At 43.4% G+C, this 19628-nt stretch overlaps 1 protein-coding gene and 1 long non-coding RNA gene across 2 annotated transcripts in view; both read right to left on the bottom strand.

Annotated features, from left to right (window-relative positions):
* Positions 1 to 5628: 5628 nt before the first annotated feature.
* Positions 5629 to 19628, bottom strand: part of LOC139596053 (uncharacterized) — a 198855-nt gene continuing 184855 nt past the window's right edge. The window contains exon 2 of the long non-coding RNA XR_011681226.1: positions 5629 to 5817. This is a non-coding gene — a long non-coding RNA (uncharacterized lncRNA). The remainder of the gene's footprint in view (positions 5818 to 19628) is intronic.
* ATG7 (autophagy related 7) overlaps positions 9514 to 19628 on the bottom strand; it is a 102089-nt gene continuing 91974 nt past the window's right edge. The window contains exon 19 of the mRNA XM_071440038.1: positions 9514 to 12855. Coding sequence (XP_071296139.1) covers positions 12823 to 12855 — 33 coding nt within the window. The 3' untranslated portion in view covers positions 9514 to 12822. The remainder of the gene's footprint in view (positions 12856 to 19628) is intronic.

Raw genomic sequence — 19628 nt, 5'->3', positions numbered from 1 at the left:
TGCTCTTCTCTCATAATGGAAGTTTTGCACCTTTTTTTTTTTTTTTTAGTGAAAAGTTTAACTGGGGAAAAGCCAATGACAACACTGGGGAAGGTTTGTAAACCACAAAAATATCAGTAACACCCCTGTAGAGCCCAACAAATTACAGGTCATGGCAACTTATTTACACTTTGTACTGAGTTCACTCAGGAAGTAACAAACCCCCTTTTTTCCTCTCCCCTGGAGTATATTTATAATATCTGATCAGCATTAAGAAATGCTTGTTAATTAAGAATTATTATTTTAAAAACCCAAGCCAAATTCTTACTTGCTTCTGAATTCTGTTCCATTACCAAAGTCAAGGCACCAAATGGATCCAAAGCTTTGGTTCCTGGAGACAGAAATCGCAATGTCAGCCAGGCCTGGGAGGACACAGCCACCATTCCCTGCCCCTCTCAGCCTGGCCCTCTGAGCTCTTTGACCCCAATTCCAGCTGAGTGTGGATCCCAATCCCCCTGGGATCACTGGGGCAGAGCCAAACTCCTGGCACTGAGATGGGGAACAAACACCACGAGCCTCCAAACCAGAAATCCCCTTTAAACAAGAGCATTAAATGGCATTTCCCTTCCTGATGCTGGTGTTCCATGAGAACAGCAAAGCCCTTTGGGGACTCCTCTCCATTTCAGCTGATTTGTCCCACAGAGCCCATCCTGGCATTGCCCAGAACCCACCTGCAGAAAGAGCCAAACTGAAACAGAGAGCAGTGACAAGGTAAGAGCAGATTGATTTATTTATTCCTCCTTCACACACAGAGCTTTTAAAAATACATGCTTAGGGGAAGATTGTCTTTACATTTGACATCAGACTTCTCTCAGAACTCTGAAACCCAGTTTGAAACACCATCAAAGAGCATCCAGAAATGAGGCCAGTGAATTGCAGTGAGCAGTGCATGTGTTCCAGTGAATTCCAGTGCCTGTGTTCCAGTGAATTCCAGTGAGCAGTGCCTGTGTTCCAGTGAATTCCAGTGCCTGTGTTCCAGTGAATTCCAGTGAATTCCAGTGAATTCCAGTGCCTGTGTTCCAGTGAATTCCAGCAGATTCCAGTGCCTGTGTTCCAGTGAATTCCAGTGAATTCCAGTGCCTGTGTTCCAGTGAATTGCAGTGAATTCCAGTGAGCAGTGTCTGTGTTCCAGTGAATTCCAGCCCAGTGAATTGCAGTGAATTCCAGTGCCTGTGTTACAGTGAATTGCAGTGAATTGCAGTGAATTGCAGTGAGCAGTGCCTGTGTTCCAGTGAATTGCAGTGAATTGCAGTGAATTCCAGTGCCTGTGTTCCAGTGAATTCCAGTGAATTCCAGTGCCTGTGTTCCAGTGAATTGCAGTGAATTCCAGTGAGCAGTGTCTGTGTTCCAGTGAATTCCAGCCCAGTGAATTCCAGTGAGCAGTGCCTGTGTTCCAGTGAATTGCAGTGAATTGCAGTGAATTGCAGTGAATTGCAGTGAGCAGTGCCTGTGTTCCAGTGAATTCCAGTGAACTGCAGTGAATTGCAGTGCCTGTGTTGCAGTGAATTGCAGTGAATTGCAGTGAATTGCAGTGAATTGCAGTGAATTGCAGTGAATTGCAGTGAATTGCAGTGAGCAGTGCCTGTGTTCCAGTGAATTGCAGTGAATTGCAGTGAATTGCAGTGAATTGCAGTGAGCAGTGCCTGGGCTGTAGCTCCTGGAGCAGCTGCCCAGGTGCAGCTGCAGGGCAGTACCAGAGTGAGAGGGGAGGCAGAGCTGCCTCACCCCCACAATCTGCGCTGTTTCTGCTCTTGCCAGTGCCTCCCCTGAGCCTGGTCCTGCTGTGCCAAGCCCTCTGAGGCAGCTCAGCCTCTCGGGGCTTCCCTGCCTCCCACAGCCCAGGCAGCTCTGCCTCCTCCCCCTTCCCTGGCTGTGGCAGCCCCAGGGAGGACAGAGGTGCTTGAAACAGCAGTGTTTTCAAAAATCCCAGTAATTCATGACATTGCACTCCAAACTGTGACACCTTGGCTCGGAAAATGTCTGAGTTCACCTACAACTAAAGGAGCAGAATAACTGAGAGCAGAGCTGTGGTCATCCTCTGAATCGTGCTGTGCTGCACGTCCCCATGTCCTGAGTGCCACCCCCCTGACACCCCTGTGACATTTCAGTCCCATTCTTCTCCAGTGTCTGACATCAACAGGTATTTTGTTATTCTCTGCTCCCACAGGGCTTTTAGGAATTGCTATCTTGAAGTTATCTCACTGAATCTCTTAATGACATTTCCAAATAGTATCCACAGGAAAAGGAATGAGCAGATCCCATCATGGCTGGGAATGAAACCAGGATCTGTCCAGCCACAGGGCAAAGCTGTGACCTGCTCCATCCCTGCCTTGCAAATCAGGGCTAAAAAACCCTGGCTTAAGTTTGTGGTGTTGCTAAACTCGACTGAGTTCACAGGGCAGAATTTACAGCTCAGTCCTCCCCACTACTGCCCAAGGAAAAATCACAAATAGGGCCTAAATGCATGCAAGAGACCTGCAACAGCAAATGTTTTAATTAGAGGAAAATTGCCTTTGTGTAGGCAAATAGTGGTGATGTTATCACATTCACCCCACCTGCATCTCAGTGTCCCCAGCTTGGTGCCAAAAATGAGAATTCACCGGGATGTGGCAATAGGATCTATCCTCTGGGTGGGACTTGAGTGAGAGCTTTATGCTAAAAGGAATTCTAATAAGGTAACTTAGAAAATAAAGGACCCAAGGGAAACTCAACAGCAACTTTAGGAAGGTCAGATGAATTAAGAAATAATAAAAAAAAAAAATAGAATGAGATGCAGAAGAGATACAGAACATTTTTTTGAGAACTTTGGCCTAATGTGTCATCTGATAAATAACTTTAATCCATAACAGTGCCAGATTTTGGCATCAGTGGAAGAAAGCCCATGACCCAGAGCAGCCCTGACCCCACTTCCCTTTGAGTTTTGCTTTAATTGCCAGCACAGAGGCTCTGCCTGGGGGCTCTCACTGGGCAGGCAGAGCCAGCCCAAAGCTGCTGCTGCCCAGAGCAAGGGCCAGGCACAGGATGCTGTGCCCTGCTCCAGCACCAGCCCAGGAGCAGCTGGGTGATGGCCTGACAGTCACAGTGACACACATCCCTGACCCTCACACACATCCCTGACAGTGACACACATCCCTGCCATGGCCTGACACTCACACACATCCCTGACCCTCACACACATCCCTGCCACTCACACACATCCCTGCCATGGCTGACACTCACACACATCCCTGACACTCACACACATCCCTGACCCTCACACACATCCCTGCCATGCCAGCATCCCTGCCCTGCCTCCTCTGCAGCTCCTGCTGCAGCCACATTTCTGTTCACTGAGAAAAGCAAGGCACAACTCCCCAATATTCTTGGGATATTCCTGGGATTCACCTCAGAGAAAGGAAAAACAATTCTTATCTCACTTGCTGCTCCTGTGTTGCTCACCAGCAGAATGCATTGTGGAAGATTGTTTGCCTGAAAGGAATTAATAATTAGATTCTGGTGTGAGTGTTGTGATTCATTGGCCAATTGAATCCATCTAAGCCAAGGTGTCACTTCCCAAGAATATATTCCTGGCATTCACCTCAGAGAAAGGAAAAACCATTCTTATCTCATTTGCTGCTACTGTGCTGTTCACAAGTGGAATGCATTGTGGAAGATTGTTTACCCAAAGGGAATTAGATAATAATAATAATAATTAGATTATTAGATTAGATTCTGATAATTGGATTCTAGTGTGAGTGTTTTGATTCACTGGCCAATTAAATCCAGGGGTGTGTGTGTGTCAGGACTGTCAGCTGGCAGAAATATGAGCAATACTCCTGCTGCAGTGACAGTGACAGTGACAGTGGCAGTGACAGTGACAGTGACAGTGGCAGTGACAGTGACACGGTGACAGTGACACAGTGACAGTGACACAGTGACACAGTGACAGTGACACAGTGACACAGTGACACAGTGACAATGGCAGTGCCACAGTGACAGTGCCACAGTGCCACAGTGCCACAGTGACAGTGGCAGTGCCACAGTGACAGTGACACAGTGACACAGTGACAATGGCAGTGACACAGTGACAGTGGCAGTGACAGTGCCACAGTGACACAGTGACAATGGCAGTGACACAGTGACAGTGGCAGTGACACAGTGACACAGTGACACAGTGACACAGTGACACAGTGACAGTGCCACAGTGACAGTGACACAGTGACAGTGACATAGTGACACAGTGACAGTGACACAGTGACACAGTGACAGTGCCAGCTGCCCTCCTGCTGCCCCCCCTGCCTTGGGGCCACCCTGCAGTGCCCCCGAGCTGCTCTGAGGCAGCCAAGCCCCCCGAGCTGTGCTGGGGCAGGGCCAGCGCTGGCAGAGCCACCACTGCCCTGAGGGGCACAGGAGTGACAAGGCACCTTCTAATGACACCTCCTAATGACACCTTCTAAAGACACCTTCTAATGACACCTTCTAAGGACACTTTCTAAAGACACCTTCTAAGGACACCTTCTAATGACACCTTCTAATGACACCTTCTAATGACACCTTCTAAGGACACTTTCTAAAGACACCTTCTAAGGACACCTTCTAAGGACACCTTCTAAGGACACCTTCTAAAGACACCTTCTAAGGACACCTTCTAAGGACACCTTCTAAGGACACTTTCTAAAGACACCTTCTAAGGACACCTTCTAATGACACCTTCTAATGACACCTTCTAAGGACACTTTCTAAAGACACCTTCTAAGGACACCTTCTAAGGACACCTTTTGTTTGCATTGCCTCCAAAATAACTCTGGAAAACCGTGCCCAGACCTTTCCCTCCCCTCACCTGCTCCCTTCTCCAGACCAGCAGGGAATGCAGCCCAATTTCAGCAGCAGAACCTCTGCAAAGGCCTGGCTGCAATGATTTCATTCAGAAACAGCTGGTGGATCAATCTGGATCTCCCATTTGATGTCCCACTGGCAATTCCAGCAGCTCAAAAGGCTCAAATGTGGATCCTGGGAATGGCAGGGCAGCCTCAAGGAATGAAACCCCCTCAGCCACCAAGAGCAGAGCTGGGAGAGTTAAAAGCACAGGCAGGAGGAAAGCAGCAGCTCCAGGGGATGCTGGTGATGTCATGGCATTTAAACGTGGCCTGACTCACAGGTTCCTGAGGAAGTGGCAACACCTACGGAATTGCTGGAGAAAAGTCAGCCCTGGGAGCACAAAATGAAAATAAAAACACTCCCAGGCAGAGCAAAAACCTCCAGGAAAATCGAGCCTGCTTTGGAGAATCCCTCCCTGCTAATGTGGGGGAAGTCTGTCACTGGGAATGGAGATGGACTGGGAAGGGAAATGATAAACTGGGAATGGAGATGGACTGGGAATGGAAATGATGAACTGGGAATGGAGATGATGAACTGAGAATGGAGATGGACTGGGAATGGAGATGGACTGGGAATGGAAATAATGGACTGGGAATGGAAATGGACTGGGAATGGAGATGATGAACTGGGAATGGAGATGGACTGGGAATGGAGATGATAAACTGGGAATGGAAATGGACTGGGAATGGAGATGGACTGGGAATGGAAATAATGAACTGGGAATGGAGATGGACTGGGAATGGAGATGGACTGGGAATGGAAATGATAAACTGGGAATGGAAATAATGAACTGGGAATGGAAATGAACTGGGAATGGAGATGGACTGGGAATGGAGATGATAAACTGGGAATGGAGATGGACTGGGAATGGAGATGAACTGTACATTCCAATACTTTATTCACAGAAAGAACAATAAAGCACTGGAATGCTCTTCCCATGGAGGTGGCAGAATCACCATCTCTGGATGTGTTTAAAAATAAAGACTGGACACTTGGGGCTGCAGCTGAGGTGTCAGGGCACAGGTTGGACTCGATGATCTTAGAGATTTCTTCCAGCCTCGTTATTCTGGGATTCTGTGAACTGGGAATGGAGATGAAGGTGGGAATGGAGATGAAGGTGGGAGTCACTGAGAGCCTGCAGCACTGGGGAAGTGGGGAGAGAGGGAAAAGGAAAAGGAAAAGAGAGGAAAGAAAGGACACCAAAACCCATCACAAGGCAGAGTTCAAATGCTCTCAGAGCACAGACAGGGAAGCTTCTCCCCTTCCCTGCTCCCTTCCCTGGGAGGAAACCATCCCAGCAGCTCTGCTCCAGGCAGCTTTAGCCTGCACTGGTTTCCTCTGGGAAGCAAAACCATTCCAGCAAGGAGCCTCCAGCCTGCATTTCACACGCCTTGAACCTGCAGGATGCACCAGTGCAGCTCCTGAGAGGTGACTCAAGACCATCAGAAGACCAGGAAGCCCTTTAGAGCAAAAGAGAAATGAAGGCAAACCCTCCAGTTTAATGTCTGCCCTGTCCTGGTTCCTCGGTGCAGAGCAGGATTTCACTGACAAACCCAACAGTGAATCATCCTGCTGGGATCTTGCACAAGTCCAGATCCCAGTGCCAAGGCTGAAGTTCCACACGAGCCTGAGTTCTTGCATGCTCAGACTACTGAAGCAGCAAGGCACAGCCAAGGAATGCAAGAACAGAAAGTAACTGCATGGAGAGGAGGGAAATGACACGGAATCATTTTTGAAAACTCTTTTTTTGATCTGGAGCAGCACAGCACTGCACAGCTGCTCCTGTCCTCTCCTCTTAGCTCACTACAATATTTAGTTAGGAAGCAATTTGATGTTTTTTGCATTGAGAATGAAAGGCACGTGTGCATGTGACCTTCACTGCAGAGACAAAGCCCATTGTGCTTCCTGGCAGTGTCCTCCACAAACATCCCGGCAGGAGCAGGAGGAAACAGCGTTCAGGGAGCTGGATGGAAGGATGGCGCTCCCTGCCAGCCAGGAAACACAGCCCAGGCTGTTTTTAGCACTCCTGATTGTCCTTTTCTGCCTGAGCCCAAGGAGCTCCCATGGCAAGGGAGTCTGGCTTGATGCAGCAGAAAGAACCTGAGCTGGTTAAATTCTGACAAACAACTGGTGAGTTCTGAAAATCTGCCCTAAATAATCCCACTGCAGTTGAGAAAGTGCTAAATTAAGTCACAACAGGCTGATCATGTAATTAGTGAGGCTGCAATTAGAGCTTTGAACTTAAATACAGGTGGAGCAGTCCCCTGCACCCTCATCCTGGGCTGGGAAATGAGGTGAGAAAAGCGATGCCCTGAGCCATGGAACAGCTGAAGGTGCCTAAAGCGCTGCCACTCCAGCTTGGAGCTGCTCATCGTTCTGGGAGGAGCTAAAACAATCCCCAGGTGACTCATCCAGGGATTCCTCTCCAAGCCGGGCTGGTGGAAGGATGAGCGAAGAAAAAGGGGAGCAGGAGCCCCAGCCTGGTTATTGAGCCTTCAACATGGCAACAAAACGAGAGTTCTGACCCAAGATAACTGAGAATAAAGCTCAGAGAAATTACTGACAAATTATCAATAAAAGTAAAATGAGAGGGGAAAAAAAAGTCAATAAACTGTTAGGGTATTTTTACTTCCAAACCTGCCAAGTGCTGCTCAGGTAAGAAAATGAACTTTCCAGAAATGATTGTACTGGGAAGCTGAAGAGGAATGATGAATTTCAAACCTAAAGCATGGCCTGAGTGCTGTTTCTGGGCTCTGGAGAAGGCCAGGAGAGCTGGAAACGGGGCAGGGTTTCCATGGCTTAGGGATTTACACCTGGCACAGTCCAAAGTCCTCCCAGTGCAGCATTTCTGCCTTTTCAAACACTTAATCCAGGTGCTCTGCAAGAGCAAAGGTGCACAACAGCCTCTGGAAAAGGGAAGTTTCATTCTGGCAGGATGTGCATGAGCACATCAGCTGCACTGCAAGTGAAATAAAAGGAAAAAGAAAAAAAGGAATTAATGAAGCCAAATGGTAACAGGCTGGAGACATCTTCCAGACTCTGCTTCTTATGAAGGCAGCTAAAATTTCCCACGTGGGAAATTCTTCTTTAATGGCTCTCTTTGGAGTATAAATGCTGGCTTGTTTCTAAGGAAAGCCTTGCATTGTTATTTCAAGGAGAAATCCAAACTGTGGCAGTAAAGTGCCCCCACCGAGCTGCTCCTGCTCTCTCTCCCTGCGTGCACCCTGAATGCAAAGTCCCAGAGCAGCAATCAGAGGGGTCTGGAGCACGGGGAGGGAGCAGGCAGGCTGGGGCTGTGCCAGCTTGAAATGGATTTTCTTCTGCAGGAATGTGACAATCCCTCCCATTCCCACAGAAATCGAGAGCTGGGACTCACCTGGAACTCTTTAAAATTTGGGTTTTCTTTGAAGAGGAGCTACATAAAAATAAACTCAGGGGTTGTGCGAGAGGCAGAGTGTCCTTGAGCACCAGCAGTGACCTCAGCCATGCCTGGCCTCGGTGAGAATCCTGCACAGCACAGTCTGCTCCCAAAAACCACCTCAGGATCTCATTGATTTTATGGTGGGGCTGGAAGAAGGGGAAGGAACTCAAGGGGAATTGGGAGCTGGGTGAGCTCTTTGTGGCCCAGCACAGCCCCAGGGCAGTGGAGAGCTGGAAGGGCTGGAGGAGCCCTTGGCTTTGAGGATCAAAGGTCATTGCCAAGCAAATTCTGCTCTGGCTCCATCACCAACCCCAGCCAGGCAAGTTAACAGAGATTCAGGAGGAACTGCTTCACTAAGAGGGACAAACAAGAGTTAGCAAATGGTTCCACAGAGCAAAGCTCAGAAATAAACCCCATCTCAGTGAGATTCCTACATAAAAGCACAAGTGAAAAACTAAAATGAAGGGCTTACAGATGGCAGAGTCACTCAATTTTGCAAATATTTCTGTTTTGCATCTGTTTAAGGTGAGCAGCCAGAATTTATACAAAGAAACAAGATTAGAGCCATATAATCTCAAAGGGCTGGAAAGGACCTTGAAGATGATCCAGTGCCACCCCTGCCATGGGCAGGGACATGCAGGAAGTGGGAAGGGAATATCCAAGATGACAAAATGAGAATTTTAGTTTACCTCACTGGGCTTCTCTGAGGACACAGGGAAGGGAAAACATTCCCCCAAGCTCAAACTCCATGATTTTAAGGCCTGGAGCAGTCACTGCAGTTTGTGCACAATCCCCTCCAGTGCTGCTGCCTTCCACTGAGGCAGAATGTCCTTGGTCCTTGGGCATGGAGCTCCTGTGCGTCCTTCCCAACCAACCTGTCTGGGCCACCATGAACCCTCCTCCTGGATCTCAGTGGGATTTGCAAATATTTGGGCAAATATCCCAGAGCTGAAGGCTCCAGCCTCACAGTGGCCACTCTGGGAAGGGCTCTGGCCACGGCTGTGCTGGCACCAGGACAGTCCCAGGTGTCCCTGAGGGAAATCCATCCCCAGGGGAGCTCCCCCAGAATCTCAGACTCCTCCCTCTGATGGATGTGGTTCCCAAATTCTCAACCCCAGGCAGCAGAACACACTGCAGGGTGATGGAGAAGCAGAATCCCAGCTGGCACAAGTGGGAAATCACAACAGGAGCTGTCGTTCATTCCATCAGTTTCTTTAATGCTCAAGTACAAAAGTGGTGGCAGAGCTCTCCACTGAGACCTAATTTAACACAATTAAATGTGCCCAGATGAGGCAAGGGGGTGTCACAGCTGCAGGCTGCCATGAAATGCCAGTAAATTCCTATTGGATAATTAGGAGTGTGAGCAGGATCCTCTGAGGCCTCTCATTCCCTCCTCCCAACAGGTTTGCTCCACACCTGGAAAGCCCAGGCTGGGCTCTCCAGTGGAAGTTCAGGTTCTTCACTGTTTATTGTTCATATTTACTGTTTAAAGGAATCATCAACAGCATTTTATGAACTGTTGACTGGCACCAATGGAGAAAATTCAGTATTTTTCTCTTCACTGGTGCCATGGTGGAGCACAAGTAACATCAAAATCCAGCTGCTCCATGAGGAAAGGGAAGGTTTAGCTTTTCCCAGTAAACTGCAAGCACTGGAGTGGGCTCTGTGCAGAAATCCTGCAGTCAGTGATTAGGAGGCAGCAAATAGATGTGTTTATCTGCTATTAGTATTTGAATGTACATTCATTCATGCATTGGGATGGATTCTCACTCAGTAAATGCCCAGAAATTCTGTAAAAACAGGGATTTACAACAGCCTGCTTTGGAGAATCCCTCTCTGCCAGTGTGGGGGAGTCTGCACTGGGAATGGAGATGGACTGGGAATGAACTGGGAATGGAGATGGACTGGGAATGGACTGGGAATGGAGATGGACTGGGAATGGAGATGAAGGTGGGAGTCACTGAGAGCCCTCCTGCAGGGAGCCTGCAGCACTGGGGATGTGGGGAGAGAAGGAAAAGGAAATTTCAGGAAATTTCGAGGAAAGGAAAGGAAAGGAAAGGAAAGGAAAGGAAAGGAAAGGAAAGGAAAGGAAAGGAAAGGAAAGGAAAGGAAAGGAAAGGAAAAAAGAAAAGAAAAAGAGGAAAGAAAGGACACCAAAACCCAGCAAACCCCAGAGTTCAGAGGCTCTCAGAGCACAGACATGGAAGCTTCCTTCCTTCCTTCCTTCCTTCCTTCCTTCCTTCCTTCCTTCCTTCCTTCCTTCCTTCCTTCCTTCCTTCCTTCCTTCCTTCCTTCCTTCCTTCCTTCCTTCCTTCCTTCCTTCCTTCCTTCCTTCCTTCCTTCCTTCCTTCCTTCCTTCCTTCCTTCCTTCCTTCCTTCCTTCCTTCCTTCCTTCCTTCCTTCCTTCCTTCCTTCCTTCCTTCCTTCCTTCCTTCCTTCCTTCCCAGTAAGGAAACAATCCCAGCAGCTCTACAGGAACAGTTCTGGGCCAGGAGAACCAATGCAATATTAAGGTGAGACAAGGGAAGATGCTGCAGGCAGAGTGAGCAGTTTCTGCAATGAGGGGAGCAGTGGGGGCACAGAGGCCAGGCTGGCAGCGCTGGTGGCACTGCAGTGGCCCAGGGGAGGACACCTGGCACTAACCCTGCACCCTCCCAGGCTCAGCTTCAGCCTCTCCAAGCAATCATCAATGGGTACCAGGCTCAGAAAGATCTGCAGCTTTCAAGTCTCAGATAAGCCCAAAGGGCAGAGCCATTTACACTCCACGCTCAGCAGCTCCCAAAGATACAAAAAGCAGATTATTCCCTTCAAACTCTCCTGGCACCAACTCGTGGCTCCAGCTGGACTATGGCGTGGCTAAAAAAAAAAATGCTTTAAAATTGCACATTTCAGGGTTTCAGTCTCAGTCTTCAGTGCCTGACCACCAAGAGATGATTTGCTCTGATTACCAGCTCAAATATCTTGCATTCATATATATTTTCATATTTTCACTTTTATATTTCACTTACCTAAACCAGACATTCCCCCAGGTAAGAAATCATGTAAATATAAGGATTGTGATAATAAATAAATAGAAATAATAGCTATTTTAGACAATAAGAGCTATTTTATACAATAAGAGCTATTTTAGACAATAATGGCTATTTTAGACAATAATGGCTATTTTAGACACTTGGTGCAAACTTCAGCAGGTTTCAATAAATCTTTTCTGATCAGAAGATGGGAGTTGCATATTCTTGACCTGACTGAACTTAATCTGATGAGGGAGAATCTGGGAAATGCTCTATAAAATAAAAATCTTCACAGCTTATGTTAAGGAAGGAACTAAAATAATTGGATTGACTAATTAATTTTCATAATATATCTGGGAAATAGAGGCTTCTTGGTAGACAAAGTGATTTGCATTTTTTTCCAAGTGAGTTAACTCATAAACCCCACAATATAAAGCTATGAAAGGGATTTCAAATTTCCTTTTAAAACCTATTCCAAGACCAATAGATTCACTTTCGACTTTGCAGTAAAATGTACTTTGAGATTTTAAAACTCCATTTTTCTCAAGCTATTTTTTTTAAACTCAAGGATTCTCAAACCCTTGTTTTTGCTCATGAAGCCACTTCAACCAACCAAAAAGGAAAAGAGAATTGCTCTTTTTGAACACCTGCAGGGTTCTGCATGACCACACCCAGGAACAGATTTCTCATTCCACTGAAGCATTTCCCCACAGCTTTTGACTGAATCAATGACCCACCACCTCCTGAAGTGATTTTTTACCATAGAACAGAGACTTCTCTGAGCTTCAGGGGAGCCTAAGCATGATATAAATGCATGTTGGTCTTTCCTGGGCAAAAATCAGTCAAAGCACTTTGTTTCCATAGCATGAAAAGATGGGATCTTCACAGGGAATAACAACAACTCCATGGACACATCCAGAACAACTGCACCCGAAATTCAGGCTTGCAAATGATTCCTGTGGTGGAGGCAGCAAGTTCAGCTCCTTCCCCACTCCTCCCCATCTTTAAACATTGAATTTAACTCCCAAGAGCAGAAAATGCTCAATCTTCACCAATTGCAGCTGAAGTGGCCCAAATCTGAGAGAGATGAAAAAAGCCATTCAGAAATGCTGCTCGGACATGGCCACTGAGAAGCAAAATAAAACCTGGCCCAAACAAACCACCCAAAGTTACTTCAGCAGCATTTTTTATATGTAAGCCATATTTAGAAGCTTTAAAAAAAAAAAAAGCAAAAAAACCCACAGAAAAAAGAGAGCCCAGGTTTAAACACAAGCCCATTGCTGCAGTTATTTACACAATAAAAATGAAAACATGGTGAGTTCTGTCCCTCAGAGCAGAACTGCTTTTGCAGAGAGGTTATTCATGGCAGGAGGTGGGTCCTGTTTGTTTGTCTTTCCAGCAGCCAGGAGGGCTGAGCAATCATTAACTCCTCCAAGCAGAGATAAAAGGCAGGGCTGCACTCCAGAGCATCCTCCTCCTCCTCAGCACCTGATTTCAAACCGTTTCATCATCACTCATGTCCCAGATCTGCAACAAAAAAAGCGATTTTAGCTTGTGCACTTGAAACATGCTCTTAAAACACTCTGAAAAATTCACATTGCTGGTTAAAAGCAATAACAAATAGCATTTTATGAACTGCTGACTAGCACCAATGGAGCATTACAGAAAATTCACTATTTTTATCTTCTGTTAACAACCACACACCAACAATTATTTGTCATCTTGAGGGTATTTTTAACATCTACTTTTCAGCATTTGTCACTTTGGTTACTTGGTATTTATTATCATTTACAGAAAAGAAATCAATTTGGTTCTTTGCTATTTATTGTCATTTACAGATAATAAATCGATGTGTCTATCTGCTATTTATTGTCATTTACAGATAATAAATAAATGTGGCTCTTTGCTATTTATTACCACTTATAGTAAGATTTTTTGGTAATCTTGGGGGTATTTTTAACATCTCCTTTTCAATGTTTGTCACTTTGGCTATTTGGTATTTATTACCACTTTCAGTTAATAAATAAATGTGGCTCTTTGCTATTTCTTATAATTTAAAGTAAGCTTTTTTTGGTAATCTTGGGGGTATTTTTAACATCTACTTTTCAGCATTTGTCACTTTGGTTATTTGGTATTTATTATCATTTACAGAAAAGAAATCAATTTGGTTCTTTGCTATTTATTGTCATTTACAGATAATAAATCAATGTGGCTATCTGCTATTTATTACCATTTACAGTTAATAAATAAATGTGGCTCTTTGCTATTTATTATCACTTATAGTAAGATTTTTTGGTAATCTTGGGGGTATTTTTAACATCTACTTTTCAGCATTTGTCACTTTGGTTATTTGGTATTTGTTGTCATTTACAGATAATAAATCAATGTGGCTCTTTGCTATTTATTGTCATTTATAGTAAGATTTTTTGGTAATCTTGGGGGTATTTTTAACATCTACTTTTCAATGTTTGTCACTTTGGCTATTTGGTATTTATTACCATTTACAGTTAATAAATAAATGTGGCTCTTTGCTATTTCTTATCATTTAAAGTAAGCTTTTTTTGGTAATCTTGGGGGTATTTTTAACATCTCTTTTTCAGCATTTGTCACTTTGGTTATTTGCCATTTATTGTCATTTACAGATAATAAATGAATCAATGTGGCTATTTGGTATTTATTATCATTTACAGTTTGGCATTGGCACACACTTCATGTGAATAATCACTTCTAATAAACAGCTTATTTTACTAAACATTGCAGAGAAATTCTAGACAATGATGAAGAATTAATTGGTCATTTTCCACCTAGATATTAGGTCTCATAAACAGCATCTGAAGGACAAGAAGTGATGTGGAAATTTGTACCTTTTTACTGCTTGAAGAGGAATTAAACTACACCTTTTTTTTCCCCTGCTGTATAACATCATTGTACTTTTATTTTCTGACTTGCCCTTGGCCAGTAAATGGTTCTAGAGTGGGGGAAAAATGAATATTTTCCCAGAATATCCAGGTGTCCTTTGAACACACTGAGGTGCAGTGGTGGAAATTCCCACCAGGGATTTGTGGAGAAGGAAATATTCTCATTATATCCTCCAAGCTTTTCCTTCCTGAGAAACAGGGATGCTCCTAAAACACCTTTTCTGATATTTCAGAGGTTTAGCTCGTGGCAAAGCTCCTCTTTGCACCTGGACTGACATGGGTATTGAGCCTGGAGCTGGATTGAATCCCAACAACAGCGAGTTTATGATACATAAAACTGCATTTGTGGCTGGGAACATTGCAAACTTTCCCAAATGATCTGCAACACTTGTGGAGTGCTGCAGATGACACATGACAAGTGGTTTGGAGCAGGAGCACAAAAATGCCATTTTTCCAGAGCCCACAGCCCCCAGAAATGCCTGGCCAAAGGAGCAGCAGCATTTCTGTGTCTCAGGGGAAATAAAACTCAGCAATTCTGCTCCAAAACACAACTTGTGTGCTGGCATCCAGTGGCCAGCTGAGTTATTCTCTCATTTCACATCCTGGCCACTAAAATCTCTCCCAGCCCCCTGGCAGCAGAGCTCTTTGGGCTGTAAATTCTTCAGGGCACAAAGCAGGGTTTTACATGCACCCAGTGCCTGGGACAATGGGGCACTGTTCTCACTGCAGTGGGCAGACAAATAAAAAATACAAATAAACCCCTTTTCTCCACAGGCAACAATGCCTATTGACCTACAGCTTTAATAAACCCTCAGAGGGGAAAAATAATGGGCTACTTCTGGAATTGAAAAATGTCCTGAAAAATCCCTTCCAATCCAACCTGGGGAAAGAAATAAAATGAAATATTTCTCTGCTGTGGAAAAGGAAAACTGTGAATGGCAAGGTTTTCTCTGTTCCTAGAAGAGGCACAAAATGGTGGTGTAAATCCTTATGGAAAATGCTGAGGAACAGTTTGTTTACAAAAGGAAAAAAAGAGTTTTCATCCTGCCCTAGATGAGCAGCTCGGAGCCTGCCAAGGCAAACACAAATGTCCAGCTCGCCAGGCAGGGTCAAGGATGTGGAAAAGAAATCCAAAAAACCAAATCTTTAAATAGAGTTTAGGGTATGATTCAAAGCAGAAATCCCAAGTTCAGACAGTTCCCCTAGGCCTGAAAACCAAGCAGGACTGACAAGGAAACTCTCTCCTGTCCAAGGCTCAGCTCTCTTCTAGGAGGCTCTGAACAAAAAATATTCACAAAAACGCTGAAAATGAGGTTCACAGGTACTTAACCAACACTCAAACACCCTGGGTTGAGGAGGATGATTTTTAAATATTTGAAAGTATTTTCTCTCCAGGAGAACAGAGCTTTATGAGCACATTTACACTTCATGCAATCCCAGAACCTTTAAACCATAGAATGGCTTGGGTTGAAAGGGACTTAAAGCTGATTTTATCCCATGGGCAGGGACACCTTGCACTATCCCAAACTGCCCCAACCCAAATCCAACCTGGCCTTGGACACTTCCAAAATTCCAGCACAGCATTTTCTATGATTTAGAAACAATCAGGATTTTTAATGGAAAGAGAACGTATTCAATTAAATTAATTTCTATTTAATTAAGTAAATAGAAATATAAATATATTTCTATTTAATTAAGTAAATATAAATATAAATATAAATATAAATATAAATATAAATAATAGACATAATACATAACAGTACATAATATAGAATATAGAATATAGAATATATATAATATAATATATAATATATACAATATATACAATAACATAACATGTAATATAAATAATATAAATAATAATATAATATAATTATATATTTATATATAACATAATATAATATGATATAATATGATATGATATAATATAATATAATATAATATAATATAATATAATATGATAATATATAATATATTTAAATATAAGTATAAATAGAATTAATTAAATAAAATTAATTAAATTTATATTTAATATAAATTAAATATATCTAAAAGATATATATAGAGATATCTATTTGTTAAGATATCTCTACCTTTTTCTTTCTAAACCTACAAAGGTTTAGAAAGAAAAAGGTAGAGATATCTTAACAAAGTACACGCAGAGGGAAGAGGAAAACCCAAAACAAAGGGGAAAAATTCAATGCAGAAGTTAACAATTGCAAATTGACTTCCAGAAAACAAACTCCATGGGATTGTGCAAAGGAAGTGGTGTGAAACACTGAGAGCTGAATTATCACAGGCTCCTGACCAAGAGCAAGAGATGTTTTCAAAAATGATGTGTAAACTTGAATAGATGATGACTGTGCAAACTCTGGGGATGACTTCAAAAGAGCAAACCTTTTAAGAGAGGAAATGAAATACAGAAAGCCAAGAAAGACACTGTGTGAAATAACTGTCCAAGGAGTCTGGTTTGGGTTTGAATGATGTGAATTTGGATTTTTTTCACATCTCCTCTGTCCTGCAGCATACCTGCTCTTATGTGTACTATCAAAAAATTGATAGTACAGATATAAAGGCAAAGCCAACCCAGCTCCAGAGCCACAATTCCCACTGATTTCCCACAGCTCCAGACTGCATTTTCTGTAAATCCAATGGAATTGAGACTCTTGCGTGTCCTTCCTAGCACAGGAACACCTGCAAATTGAATTTCCACAACAACAAATCCAAAACTGCTGCTCGCCCAGCCAGGCTTTGCATCTTCCAATTGACATCTGTGATTCAACCAGATAATGATTGTTTATCTTCTAAATAAACTTGCAAGAATAGAAATGGACCTTGAGGGCATTCTGAGACGTTCCTTGCCCCCAAAGTGCCAAGCAAGCAAGCCAGCCCCACATGTGCTGTTTTCTGCACACAAATGAGGTGAATTTACAGACACATGGAGCAAACCACGCTGCTCAGAAGGACCTGCAGGAGATTGGGTTATGCAAACCACAGGCTTTGCTGTGCTCTGAATGCTTCACAGATGGTGGGGAGTAGAGAGGAAAATTCTAAAGTCTGCAAATGAAATGTGTCACCAATCAAACTGCACAGCTGAGGCTCACATGAGGCTGCACTGAGGAGGAATCACCAAATCTCACTCTGTGATGTAGAAACAATCAGGATTTTTAATGAAAAGAGAACGCATTCCAGCAACTTGTTGCTACTTTACAGCAATAAAACGTGAGTTTTTTGATAGATAGGAGGAAAATCATGTTCTAGCTCTGTGCTTTACCACACAGAGGACACATCAGGATTCTGGCAGCCTAAATCACTTTGCAGTGAGGAGAAGCCATAAAATGGGAAAATAACAAAGCCTGGCTGGGTGAGACCAGCTCTGGAGCTGTGCTTGTGGAAGTTCAGTTTGCAGGTACCAGGGGTTCTGTGCTGGGGAGGAAATGCAAGACTCAGTTCCACTGGATTTATTGAAAGAGCAGTCTGGAAAATCAGTCAGTGGGAATTGGGGGCTTTCCCCTCCTCATTCTTCCTATTATTTATTATTCTATATGTTCCTGTTATTTATTTATTTATTTATTTATTTATTTATTTATTTATTTTAGATTTATTCTTTATTTATTATTCGATATATATTCCTGTTATTTAATATTTATTTATTTATTTATTTTAGATTTCTTCTTTATTTATTATTCAATATATTCCTGTTATTTATTATTTATTTATTTTTTGCCCTCCAGCAAGGATCCACTTGTGCTCCCAGACCTCATCCTTCAGTCATTGCCCCAAGTTTTTTGTCAAAATTACCTTTTAACTTCCTCCAATGCAGCTACACCCAGAATCAGGCCACAATCTGAATATTTGCCTATCACATATTTCCTCCTGACACATCAATTCCAAACTGAAACATACAGAAATTAACCTTAAAAAAAAAAAAAATCAAATCCAAGGCTTACAAAAACTGCATTTCTTTCTTCAAGCTCTCTATTGAAGCAGCAGGTGCAGAAAAGGATGGATAATTTCTCCAGGTCCCTGCTCACAGGGGCCCTATCCCAGCTGGCTGACAAATCCCTGGCCTCCCTTGTGCCCCCACAAATTCTCTTTTTCTGCCTCTGCCCCTCAGCCTTCCCTTCACTGTCTTGCAATAAAATCAATTCCATCAGCCTTGCACATTTTTTTTGTTTTTTTTTCAATGCTGATGGCCTTGGCTGCTGCTTGTTTTGCCCTTCCAGCCTTTCCAAAATTCTGAATTTTCAGCCCACAGCCCCAGCTTGCAAGGTCAGGGTGATGGGGATTCTCATTTCAATCATCTTAGCAAACAGCAACTCTTCTACAGGTTCCTCTTGTGTAATTTTTTTAAAAATCCATGTACAACACTTAAAAGCACAGAATGGTTTGGGTTGGAAGGGATCTTAAAGCCTAAATATCTTGTAGAACTGGTATCTGAAGGGCTTTGAAAGCTGCTTTTAAGAAACCAGAAAAAGGCAAGTAAACAGCACAGAAAATATTTATTTACAAATAAACCTTTAGCTAGAAAGCCTTTGAATATCTGCAGTTCCAAGCAGATACACAGGCAGTAGCACCAAGCACTAATTTATCCCTCCTGGGTTCAGAGCAGTTTTCCCAGGTATTCATAGAAAAGGACATGAAAACATTCACAAAAAGGAGTTTTTTTGGTCGCCACTAACAATTCACGAAACAATACCAAAAAAAAAAAAGAGAAACAAACAGAAATGCACACGGGGGCTTTTCTGGGATAAAAGTGGCCCAGACAGATTTCCTTCCATTGTTCCTTTTTTATGAGGGAAGAAAAGTCCCAAAGCACAGCAGCAGCAAACACAAACCCCATTTCTCTCCTGGCTTTGGGCTGGAAAGGGAATTTTTCAGGGCACAGCACTGGAGCTGCTGCAAAACCTCCAAGAGGAGACTTTCTAATTATTTTATTTGATAAGAATGTCAAATCTTATTTAATTTCTATTACCAAGCCTTTTCCTCAGGCTCTTCAAAACTGCAAACAAGTGGGAAAATAAATAAACAAATAAATAAACACACCCCCAAGCCCGTTGGATGATGCCATTATTCTGTTTTGGGTGGGATTTTTAACTTCATTTTGTTATCACCAACAGGCAGCTGTCCAAGGAGAAGGTGTGCCTGAAGGAAGCCACAATTAATGGAAATTTTGTCAAAGGAATGATTAAATCTGATAGAAAGCCTTTGACAGAAATGAAAATAAAACATTGTAGTATTGAAGAGTGTATGTTTGAATTCTTTTATCACCTTCCCCCTTGGATGTGCCCAGGTTTGACATTAAAAATAAAACTCTACGTTTATATTGATCATATTTATGAGTCCTGCACAAAAATTGATAATACAGATATTAAGGCAAAT

The sequence above is a fragment of the Agelaius tricolor genome, unplaced genomic scaffold, assembly GCF_023055355.1.
Source record: "Agelaius tricolor isolate 1412-34295 unplaced genomic scaffold, bAgeTri1.0.p SCAF_14, whole genome shotgun sequence".
Taxonomy (NCBI): domain Eukaryota; kingdom Metazoa; phylum Chordata; class Aves; order Passeriformes; family Icteridae; genus Agelaius; species Agelaius tricolor.
The sequence above is the reverse complement of the archived record's forward strand: the minus strand, read 5'-3'. Positions and strand labels throughout refer to the sequence as shown.